The following is a 12,185-nucleotide window of genomic DNA, read 5'->3' as shown; positions in this document are numbered from 1 at the left end:
CCCACCTTTAAAGAGTTGTTGAAGTGCTAGACTATATCAAAACCCATAGTTATTTATTAAATAACTTCTCTTAGTATTAAAAGGTCCACATTAGACAAAGGAGTAAAGATCAGCATTTTTTAAGAACTGTGCAAAGTTTGTAGGCAATGTGAAGAATCTAGTGTGTCGCAGACCATTATGCAGAATGAGCAAGAGCAAGCATCCTAAGCCTTCCAGGAAAGGCAGTTGGCATCTAGCAGCTGTGAAGAATGGCAAAGACTCATTTCTCCTCAAAGTAATCTCCTATGGGCTTCAATTCTAAGTGGGAACATTGCCAAGATGATATGGGAGAAAATGTATAATTTTGTTTCATTAAAACTTTGGGAGATATTCTTATGCAGAGATCTAGCTATGTCACTGCCTGTGATTTCCACCATTCTTGATTTTATTAATAGAATAACAAACCTACTTTGATTTAACAAAAGTACTGAAGTTATTTGTATCCTCTCATCTCTCTGAAAATTTGTTGACAATAGAGATAAGGCAGACTCATTAGATATAAAATACAACAAACAAAAAAACTAAGTAAATAATAACAATAATAACTCACCTTGATAAACAGAAATGGGTCATAACCAAATACCCTTGGGAAGTTTCGAAAATTGAACAAAATACAGAAGGATGTATGTACAGCTCTACTAACACAGTCTGAAGTGATGCAGAGCTGACCCTGTTTCTCTGACCAGAGTACAAGGATTCCCAGAGGCACATGTGATATATTGGGGGATTCTCAAAGTCACAAAATTAATTGGGCACATCTTCCTGGAATCTTGCTTTTACTTAAAATATTTGGAAGTGAGGGATTATATAAAACATGTAAATATTAAATAATTAAATTTTATATTATATTTAAATTATATAAAAGACTTAAAAGACATTTCTCACTTGGGCTAACTCCCCTTAACAATTTGGGTTTCTTAGTTAGAAAAGCATGAAGACTGGTAGAAGTCATATAACACAGTGGCTATGAGCATAGGCTGGAGTCAGTCTGACTGAGGCCTCCAAAACTTGTTAGCTGTATAACTTGGACAAGTTATTTAACATCTCAGTTACTGATTTCTTCATCTGTAAAACAGAGGTTACAGTGTCCACCTCATGCACATATTGGGAGACGTGAGAGATTATGTATGTGTATGCACACATGTGCACATACATATATATACACTTATGTACATTAGTTAGAATAGTTCCTGACATATATATTTGCCATATGTTTTCAATTTTATTGAATATAATTATTAGATTGTGATTAATGTAGACTGAACCAATTAAGTTAGTTAAAATTACAAATATTCTTTAATGAAGTTTTTATATCAACCTCAACCCTTGACATTTGCTTCTTTCTCCTGAAAGTGAATTATAGGAATAAAAATTCATTTGACTGAGGGTTCTGTTTAATAAAATTTGCTAAAATATTTAGTATTATTGATAATTGCTAATAATGTTAAAATATTACTGAGAGCTTTCTGTGTGCCAGGCAGTCTATTATAATTCATCAAAATAACTCTCCAAAGCAGGTAATATTGTTATCTTTCATTTTATAAAAAAAGGTTGAAACTGATAATGTTTGCAATTCAAACAACAGGTTACATGTTTCCCTTGCTACATTCCATTATCGGGATACTATGAGTGAATTAATCAACAAAAAAATATTGAAGACATTTTACAGTATGGAGGCCAATTCTGGATGGACTTTTCTACACTTAAATTTTGATTTCCTGAAAACTAGTAGCAAAACAAATGAAATATGCTTGATAATTTTTCTTAAATGTTTACTCTTTTATAGATGCTAATTTTCAAAATACAAAATTATATCTCATTTTGATTTTCATACGTCACGGTTAGCATTAGTTACTCTCTTAATAACAATGAGGTTATAGCTACTGTGAGTCTTTATGAACCTTAATAAAGCATGCAAATTGGAAAGATCTTATAACTATGTATAGAACTATTGATCTTGCTCCACTTGAAATGAACATCTTCACTTACTTTAACAATCTCCTTTTTTCTAACTCAACCAAATCAGTTACATATTTGGTCATGACATATGATCACATTAGAATTATATTCTTTTTATCCTTTTTAATTCTTAATGTTTGAAAATCTATTCACTGTAGTGGGTATCTATTTTAATAGTTGTCCCAAATCATACTTAAATGGAGTCTGAATTTTATAAGACAATCATTTAGAAGAAACTTACTAGATAATATTATTGTTATTTTTTCTCTTGAATGTAGTAATTGTTTATATTTATTGCAACTCTTTTCCTTTTCTGTTTCCTTGCAACAGTTGAGCCAAAAAAAGTTCTGTAATCTAATACTTGGAATAATGGTTGAATTTTGTGATAATCCCAAAACTGCGGCTCATGTCAATGCTTGGCGAGGGAAGAAAGATCAAACAGCTGCTAGTCTTTTAATTAAATTGTGGAGAAAGGAAGAAAAAGAACTAGGAGTAAAACGTGATAAACATGGGATGATCATTGGTAAGTGTATTTATAATTGCTAGAAGCAATTAGATGCATATTTTTAATTGAGATATAATTGACATACAACATTGAATTAGTTTTAGGTGTACAATATAATAATTTGATGTATATATTATGAAATGAGTACCACAATAAGTTTATGTTAACCCATCACTACACAATTACATTTTTTTCTTGTGATAAGAACTTTTAAGATCTACTTTCTTAGCAACTTTCAGGTAAACAGTAAAGTTTTATTAACTAGTCACCATAGTGCATATTACATCCCCAGAATGTATTCATCTTATGACTAGAAGTTTGTACCTTTTGACCACCTTCACCCATATTTTTTAAAGATCTTTAAAAGACATTAGGAAAGTATGAAGACTTTCATCCCTTTGTTTAAAGTTCCTTTCACAAGGGTTTGCAGAACTTGCTATCATAACTTCTGAATGATTGGAAGAAAACTAAGCAAATTAGTAAGAGGCTCACATTTTTAAAGAATATTTTTAGGAAATGGTATTTGATGATATTCTTTGGCCCAAAAAACTAACAATACATCCTTAAGAAGTTCCTTTAGGTTCCCTGCTTTTGCAAATATATTCAATAGAATTTCACTTGCCAATAAAATTTGTGATGTAAATAGAGTGTTTGAAAACAATTTTATAGTATTTTGTACATTTCTGTTGATTCATATTCATATAATTTGCTTTTTATATGAGAGAAACTTTTCTAAATAAAAATAAATTAAATATTCATAAATTTTAATTATACAATGCTACATGACATTTTCTAACCCTCTTAAGATTCTTATTATGTTTTTCATCTAAACTGTTGTTTATTTTTAAATGAAAATAAATTTTGTGAAATTTTCATATTTTACATAAATAATAGAAATGAAAATGTTAAGTTTTGCTACAGAATGGGAAAGAGATAACTGATTACTTATGTTATCAGAGGAATAATCATGTACAAGGCATTATTTTACTGTTATAATATTTCTGTATATTTTATGTGTAGAATAAAATGTCAAAATTGAGTATTAATTTACTGTGGTTTAATCTGTCCTTTGTATGTTTTCATGATATCCAATGATTAGACACAAAGAAACCTCTATTTACAAGTTTTCAGGAAGAGCAAAAAATCATACCACTGCCTGCTAACTGCCCAACTATTGCAGTTATGGATGTTGCTGAGAATATCAGAGCAAAAATTTATGCTGTCTTGGGCAAACTAGGTAAGAAACTACTTGTCAAATTCAAAAGAATGCCAAAGTGTATGAGTTGATTTTGCTTTTGTGTACATTTTCCAAACATGATGAGCCAAAGTCTCTTTATACGGTTAATACATGTTCCACTGCTACTCCAGTGCCCAGGTTATACCCATGATCAATTAAAATCATAATCTGTGGGTGTGTGGCCCAGGCAACAGTATGTTTTAAAGCTTCCCAAGCAATTCCAGTTTCATTAGTTTAGATGATTAGGCTTAAACACTAGAATTCTGTTATACCTCAGTTAAGCTTCCTATTAAGGAAAATGTCTTCAAATATTCTTTAGCTTCTGAAAGTATGTCATTGTCTGACTACAGCACAAAAAATATTCCTCTTATATTAAGATAAAGACAATCTGGCAGAGGTTTGTTATAGGAGGAAGCCAGAAGCTCACAGAAGTAACTTTCCCGTAAATCAAGACAAAATCAAAAGTAACTGTTTGCATCTGTTTTATGATAGATCCATGCCTTCAGAAATCACTTGTTTTGTTAAAATAATTTTTGCTTTATAAACTCTGTTTAGATTTTGAAAATTTACCTGGCCTATCTGCTGAAGATTTTGTTACCCTCTGTATCATACATAGATACCTTGATTTTAAAGTGAGTACCTTCTTAATAACCTGTTATTAAAACTCAAGGATGGCAAAAAATCAATTGGGAAATAAAAGATCTATTAGTAGTTATAAGCAGTCATCCACATACTGGGTAGTTTTTATTCTCCATTTGGCATTTGAGACTGTACAAGAAACACAGTTAATTGATTGGGTGTTTTCCATGGGATAAGATCTTATCCAACTACTAGTTTATAAAAGAAGATGGATGTTAACAGCATAGAACTACTCAGAAGTTTAACAGAATTTTAAAATATAATTTCTTCTCTTTAGAGAGTATTAGAAGCTAGAATTAAATGAATTATTGTGTATTAAAATGAATTTTAATACTTATTAAAGTATTATTACTTTATGTGATAAACAAATATCAATTAAAGGATATTAGGTTGTTTACCTCACTGGTTATATTAGCAAGTAAATGCTTTTGAAGTTTCAGGAAAATCTTCTTAAGAAAACATTCTCTTCTACTAATATTAGTACTATGTATGTAAAAATTGTAAATGAATAAATCTATATTTTCAAAGAAAACAAAGCTGAATTTTATCCCTATGGATATATGAATTTTTCTCTAAGTTTAAGCATACCCAAGTACATTAACTTCCAGACAACCCAGAATATAACATGGAGCTATCAGCATGGTGAAGCCATAAAGTAAGAGCTTGAGATTACATTATTGCCTTAGCTAGAAGGTGAGAGGCAGGGGCCTGAGGCTAGAGGGACCAAGGAATCTCTGTGTCCTACATGTTCAGCTTGGCCTGGCCTTTAATACAGGACCTCAAGGAGGAAAGCATCGTGGATCTGGAAGATGAGACTAAAGCATTAGTTTCTGCAACTGTGAAAACAAGGTGACCAAAAACCAGAAGGATGATGACAATGAACTAGATGAGCTAGTGGGACCTCTTCCAGACCTGTCATTGTAAAATATTTGATAAAAATTACTTCCAAATACTCAAATGTAACCAGTGCCCCAATCACTTAATGGAATGCACTTAACTTTTTCCCAAGAAGTTAAGAAAACCTGGTTCAGTGATTGTTACCTTTGGAATGGCTACCCAAGTAAAGAACTACCTAAAATCCTATCATTCATTTTTGGTTAATTTAGCTTTTTAAACTTAAACTTTTTTATAACAGATTGGAGAAATATGGAATGAAATATATGAAGAAATAAAATCAGAAAAGTTAAGACCAGTCACTACAGATAAAAAAAATTTGGAAGCTATTGCAACAGCATCAGAAAATATTGGGAAGATGGTTGCTTCTCTTCAAAGTGAGATGATTGAAAGCCAAGCACGCCAAGATGTGCAAAATGAGCAAAAAGCATATGCAAAAGTAAGATACATGCACCATAGAGGCACAAGATAATTTCAATGTATAAACTAGCTAAAGTTATCTATAGGATAATTTGCCTTACTTATGACTACTTCAGCACTTCTTTTGTATTTTTACTTATAGCTATTTTCAGTGTCTTTGTGCATTTTTTAAAGAAACTGTACCGTTCAGAACTTAAGATTCAATTACTACATTCAGTGCTGTTTTATGACATCATAATTTGTTTTCTACAGGCTTACATTTTGAAGGTAAATAGACACCTGAAGCCACTTTTTAAAATATCAGAGTGCCAAAAATTGTGGTCTATTTAAATGCATTGTATTTAGCAAATTCTATAGGACAACCAGAGTTATCTGTGTGACTATATGTATAACCTCAGAGAAAGTTGGCTCTCATCCCTCACTTTGTAACAGGTCCCTACTGGTATGCCAACCATAGATGTGTTGATAAGCTTCCTCTTCACCTCAGTGCCAAAGCACAGTGAATGTTCTATAAATCCAGAGATAACCTAGTCTCTAGCCAGAAAAGGCCTGTCAGGAAAAAGCAAGCCATTTTCCTAAAGCATTACATAGGTGGCAAACTGAACACATCAGATGCTTTTTGAACAATAGGGTAAGTGGCTATTTAATTAACTTGTCCACAAATACAAAGATGTAGATTCCCCACTTCTGCTTGGTGATCCTAATGGCTACAATTTAATGTTTAAAACTCTTTAAGATGATTTCCAATGTGTTTTCTATTGCCCAATCTTTCCACATGGTCTCTTAAATGTTACTGTTTACAGCCTCATAAGAACTCTGCATCCACTTATGAATTTTGCACCAACTTAGACACCTGCTTGGGAAGTTTTGTTTCTTAAGCATTTTTATTGAATGAGTACTGCCATTTAACACATATATTCACTCTTAAGTGGGATACCTCTCTTAACAAGATGTTCTGCTGTCTCATTAGTTCTGTTGAATAGCAGAATGTTTGCTTTATGGACTAGCTGTTGTTGATTTGTTGGTAATTGTTGATTTCTCATCATGACTCTGACCACACTTATTTTTTAGCAGTTGTTTAAATATTCTTAGGTTCATAACTCATAAACTTTATAGTATATTATTATACACCAACAAAGGGCATGTATCCTCTGGTTATATATTCAGTGGATAACCTGTTAAGAACTAGTCCTTGCAGTTTGTTTGTAGTTACCTCCCTAGACTGCATCACCGCAACAAAGTCAGCACTCACAAAATTGCTTTACTTGCTGCAGTCATAAACTAGAAGTAGTTTTACCAATATAATCTTGCCTAAACTATTTATCATTGGCAGCAGGAATCTCCTTATTTTCTCCTGTGATTTGCTGTTGGGTCATTTACATAGCTTGTTCTGGATTAGAACCTGATTTAGCAAGTGATAATCATGTGAAACAATCAGTATTGCTAAGAATGATTATTGTTATTTTTATATTTTATATTTTTATAATAATTTTGCAATGCATTTCATGAAAAGCCATTCAAACCTTAACTACGTGAGGGAAGGATTTTTTTTTCCATTATAAAACTTTTGCGTTTTGTCACTGAATTCTGAATACTTCTAATACTTTTGCTAGTCAGCCTTAAAATTTACATTGGCAAAACCTAGGACTTCCCTCAAGATAAGAGCTTTAAGCTCTTTGGTATACTTCCATAGCAACTGGAATGCTTAGCTATCTTTTTTATTTCAGATACAAGCCACACACAAGCAAAGAGAATTGGCTAATAAATCATGGGAAAATTTTCTGGCCAGAACATCAAATGCTAAAACTTTAAAGGTAGGATTTTTAGAATATTATGATATCTACAATAAATAACCAACTCTAGCAGACAGACGTTTTTAGACTAAATCTTCATTCACTTTTTTCTGTTGACCTTTCTATAGGATACCAACATTTTAGATCCTCATATGCAGTTTCACAGTTACAGAAGATGCCACCCTGAGTTTCATTTGGTTTAGCAGTGGGATGTGAGGGTGGTAACCTGCTTGTATAAAGATGATTGTTAGCCAGGAATGAGCTGGAGAAGTACGCACCTACTTTCCATTCTAAGCCTTTTTATTCATTGATCTTTTCTGTAAGAAACAGAGTAAAGGACTGATTACCCTCTCCGCCAAGGGTACCCCTCCACAGCCACCAAAAGAAACATTGTATTAAAGCTTAAATGGGAATTGGGGATAAATGTCCCTTTGGAAAATACAATAAATTGCTTCTGGAATAAGGTAGAAACTGAAGCTTAAATGTTCATTGTTCATTTGAAATATGTAAGAAGCACCATGTATTTCCAAAACCTAATTACTTTTTTCCACTCTTTCCATTAGTATTTGGGTACACTTGTATGTAATGTTATAATTCTTCTAGATATGAAATTGTTAAGTGTTAAGTTAGTCCATGAAAATAGTGGAACTATATTCAGACAGTGAAACCAAGTGAAAAACAAAAGCTCACTCAACGTACTGTCTCTCCCATCTCACTAAAAGTTCTTCCCAACTTTATTTTAAAAATATCCTTAAAATTTCCTGTACGTTTAAGGAATCAGCCCCTTCCACAAAGATGATTTATCTTGAATTCCACGTGTTCTAGCACCTCAAATAATGAGTTTGAATATAACTACAACTAATTATATAATTTATATTCTGTTTCAAAAATGTAAGTGTACTGAATGAGTATTTAATTTATGTAAAACATTTGGAAAATATACATCACCTGATGTAAACTTAGTAGCTTATTAAATTATGTGCTAAAAATTGAATCTGATTTCCTTAGTACCTGCTTTATGCTTGATCATATATAACTAGTACGTCTGGAGCTCGCAGAAATGTTTTCAGGTGACTGGTGTCTTCTGCAATGTATAAAAGATATAATTTGTTAATAAATATCTTTCTAGCCTAAGTAAATAAATGTAAATTGCAGTGCTACCTAATAAACAGTCCAAGTATAAGCCAGACACAACAATCAAATGTGCTTTGTATACTTCATTGTACCACAGTTAAGGCTTTAATAGCAATTAATTTTAATTTCTTTCTAATTTAAAAATCTTCAGAAAGCAAAACGACTTCAGGAAAAAGCTATAGAATCCTCCAGATTCCGTGAGCGACCACCAAATGCAATATTTCACCAGACAGATATTAAAGGTCTTAACACAACGGTAAGGTTTTCTTCTTCATAACCTTCCTGGGTAGGTATTGAATTTAGTCCCCAAAGAATGTTATTTCCGTGGTGTTTTGTCTCATATTTTTTTTCTTTTCACTGTCCAAATTTCACATAGTGAAAGTCCGTTTAGTTAAGGCATATTTACCTCCACCCTCACACAGTACTGGTTTAGACCAGGCCCACCCCTCTAGGATTCCCGAGGAACTACTACAAACACTAGTCTGAACCTCTCTCTACTTCTCTACAGCAGAAAATTCACAGTGCCTCCTTTGCTAGCAAATAGATCCATGTCATACCCAATCTTCCTGGTGTCCCCTTCTGGACATAATTTTTTGCTGATTGCAAAGCTGATAAGCAGTAGAAGTAGAATTCACACCCACTTTTCCTGGCTCCAGAGCTCTTATCTTTCAATTATGCCATGATGCCTCCTACGTACATTTTGTATCTTTTCCAAATTAAGCTGTAGGATAAGTGGGTTTTTGTTACAGAAAAATTTTGTAAATGGACTCTTGTTTAGATATCTACCTTTTGCTTTCTCAGGTGTCTTCTGGCCGGGTAATAACAGTGGAAAGCACTCCTGTCCGATTGCTAGGAGGACCTCTAGCTGATACAGATATTGCTCTTAAAAAACTGCCTATTCGAGGAGGAGCCTTACAAAGGGTGAAAGCAGTAAAAACTGTGGAAGAGCCAAAGAAGAGTGTTCCTACATAAAATAGAGACTTTTAAAAATAAACCCTGCTTATAATTTTTTAGTTAAATATATATTTATATACAAATGCAAAGCAAATATTTTAGAATATTTTAGTAGAATACTATAAAAAATAAAAGTAAGCACATATAATTTATTTTTATTCAAAATATCAACATATAGCATCAGATTAGTTGTCATCAGTTTCTTTGCAAACATTATTCTCCTAACTGAAATGATTAGATATATTGTATCAGTTAAGACTCTTGGTTGCATGTGAACTACTCTAACTGGTTTAAACCAAAAGAAGCTGCATGAAAGAAAAAACTTTTTGCAGGCCCTGTAGCTATCCAGTCTAGGAATGATTAAAAGAGTACAGGCATTATTGTATCTAGGGACTGAAAATCTGAGAGTAGGATCTTCTCCTTCCATAGCAGCTCCTGGATCAGATATATATTATACTATATTAGATATATACCTTTACCAGGGTGCTAATCAACAGGGATTCTTCTAGGCCGATATCTAGTAGAAGAGAATGCACACCTATCTCTCAACAGTCCCTGAAAATGCCTTGGCATCTTGGAGCCCCTGATTGGCCACATGCCCACTCCTGAGCCATTCACCATGACTTTGGCCAGATCTGAGCACTGCCTACTCCCAGAGCCAGAAGTAGGCTGCCATCCAAAGCACATGAATAGAGAGGGAAACCAGGATATAGCTATCATAAGCATATAGAAATAGTGGGCAGCAAAACTGTTTGCAACAAATACGTTAGTCAAAGTTAAGTTCTCTCTATTGTAAAAAGCAAATGTTAGTCATGAACAGAACAATAAAAATAAAAAATACAAATACAAATGGTCTTACTCTAATATGTAAATATGCAATGCAAGCTCTAAAGCTACTAACTTTTTTTAATGGGGAAGGGGAAGGGAGTGGGGGAACTGTTTCCTTTCCTTTGCCAAAGACAGGGAGGGCTGTGGCTAAGACTGTTAAAATTCCTCTCTGTGTCCCATTATTTCTGTGGCCCAGCAAACATTTGTTTACCAAACATTTACTTTCATATTCCTGTGAATTGCTTCCCTTTTCCTTTGAACTCTCAGATCTCTACCCCCTTCTCCTTATTCAGGATGAAATATACCTCATTTTCCCTGTTTCTTGGGAATCTTATGTCTATGGATTCCCCTTATGTATGTAACTAAACTTTGGGGGTTTTTTCTCCTGGTTAAATAAAAAGGTTAGGTGGTAGATGCCTCAATGCTGGATGTAGAGCAAACTGTCTGTGTCCTATATAACATTAAGAGGTTTCTATAGCCATCACCATGCCCATCAACCCCCTCGACCATCCAGGAAGCTTCAAAAGTGCGTTCATGTCCAGAGCTAGGAGAGACAAGAACCTGGATTGTGAGTCTAGACTCTAGGCCAATAGGGCACACTCAGCAGTATAATGGTAAATGTATAACCACCAAGTTCTTCAAGAGGGAAAAGCCCTCATTTGTAGGGATTGCCAATTTGCATGATGTAAATACTCCCACTGAGACCAATTTCAATTTCAAGCTATTAGCCTGATGCTACTGAATGCAGAGTTGGGATGATGTGCATAGAATTCACTTTCATTATCAGGTAAAAGAGGGCTCCATCACCCCACTGGGCCCACCCTTCTCCTACTTCTTCCTCACTCCTCAATCTCCTCCTCCTCCTCTTCCTCCCCCAAGACACATTGCTCCAGGAATTGTCCATTATCTCCATCTGTAAGGACAGCAGGGTCTGCAATGAGGGGAGAACATGCAGCTGCTATTATTGTTCTAATTAGAATGAATTGCCAGTCCCCCTGTAGCCAACAGTCTCTCACCTGGCCCAGCTGCCCATTATTGTGGCCCACAGGAATAGATAATATGAACTACAACTTATCAAAGAGCTTTGTCCTCACCTGAACCCTTTTCTGTATTATCATCACTAACAAGATATTAGAAGGCATAATTTGTTTCTCTTCTTCACAGACAGCCTAAGCACAAAGATTCCGTGTGAGAGTTACTGAGGCACAGGAACAGATGTGGGTAGGACCCTGCAATGCTGAAATATCCACACAAAAAGCTCCAGGTACATCTCAAATACACACAGAATCAAGATGAAGTGTCCATGACTAAGAACAATTAATCTTTGCCCCATTTTTCAGACTATGAGGTTCTTCCTCAGACTCTAAGCTATGTAACGACAAGGTAGAAACCATATTTCACTCATTATTGCAGTCAACACATCAGTAAATAAATTATTGAATAAGTGTGTTGTGGCCTTAGCTACTGGTAGCCTTTCCCTTGAGTTCTGCAAATGTAGCCAAGTCCCGAGCTCAAAAGGAAGATCCAGGCAACAAAATGCTGTACAGGTAAATGCTAAACATGGACATATTAAAATGGGTCAAATGTACTGAATTCATAACAGTGATAGACCTTCTCTAAAATGATGAGGCATAAATACTATTACATTAATATAGCCATTCTGTAGAAAAAGAAATAATTCTGCTTGGTTGAATATCATTTTTTGAATGTAGTACAACTTGGTATCTCCAGATTGACTAGGACTGACTACAATAAAAAACATCTGTGATGTCAATGGATCTTT

At 34.0% G+C, this 12,185-nt stretch overlaps 1 protein-coding gene across 4 annotated transcripts in view; it reads left to right on the top strand.

Moving 5' to 3' along the window:
* The window catches only part of CFAP69 (cilia and flagella associated protein 69), a 54,903-nt gene extending 44,408 nt beyond the window's left edge, over positions 1-10,495 (top strand). For 3 of the 4 annotated variants that reach the window (XM_073238875.1, XM_073238874.1, XM_073238873.1), the window contains 7 exons: positions 2,329-2,521; positions 3,603-3,740; positions 4,296-4,372; positions 5,515-5,712; positions 7,421-7,507; positions 8,772-8,876; positions 9,422-10,490. In XM_073238875.1, coding sequence (XP_073094976.1) covers positions 2,329-2,521; positions 3,603-3,740; positions 4,296-4,372; positions 5,515-5,712; positions 7,421-7,507; positions 8,772-8,876; positions 9,422-9,592 — 969 coding nt within the window. In that variant the 3' untranslated portion in view covers positions 9,593-10,490. Of the gene's footprint in view, positions 1-2,328; positions 2,522-3,602; positions 3,741-4,295; positions 4,373-5,514; positions 5,713-7,420; positions 7,508-8,771; positions 8,877-9,421 lie in introns of all 4 variants that reach the window. The other variant, XM_017644896.3, reaches the window with a different exon arrangement.
* The last annotated feature ends 1,690 nt before the right edge of the window (positions 10,496-12,185 follow it).

Source organism: Manis javanica, chromosome 6 (genome assembly GCF_040802235.1).
Source record: "Manis javanica isolate MJ-LG chromosome 6, MJ_LKY, whole genome shotgun sequence".
NCBI lineage: Eukaryota > Metazoa > Chordata > Mammalia > Pholidota > Manidae > Manis > Manis javanica.
This window is presented reverse-complemented; position numbering and strand designations above follow the sequence as displayed.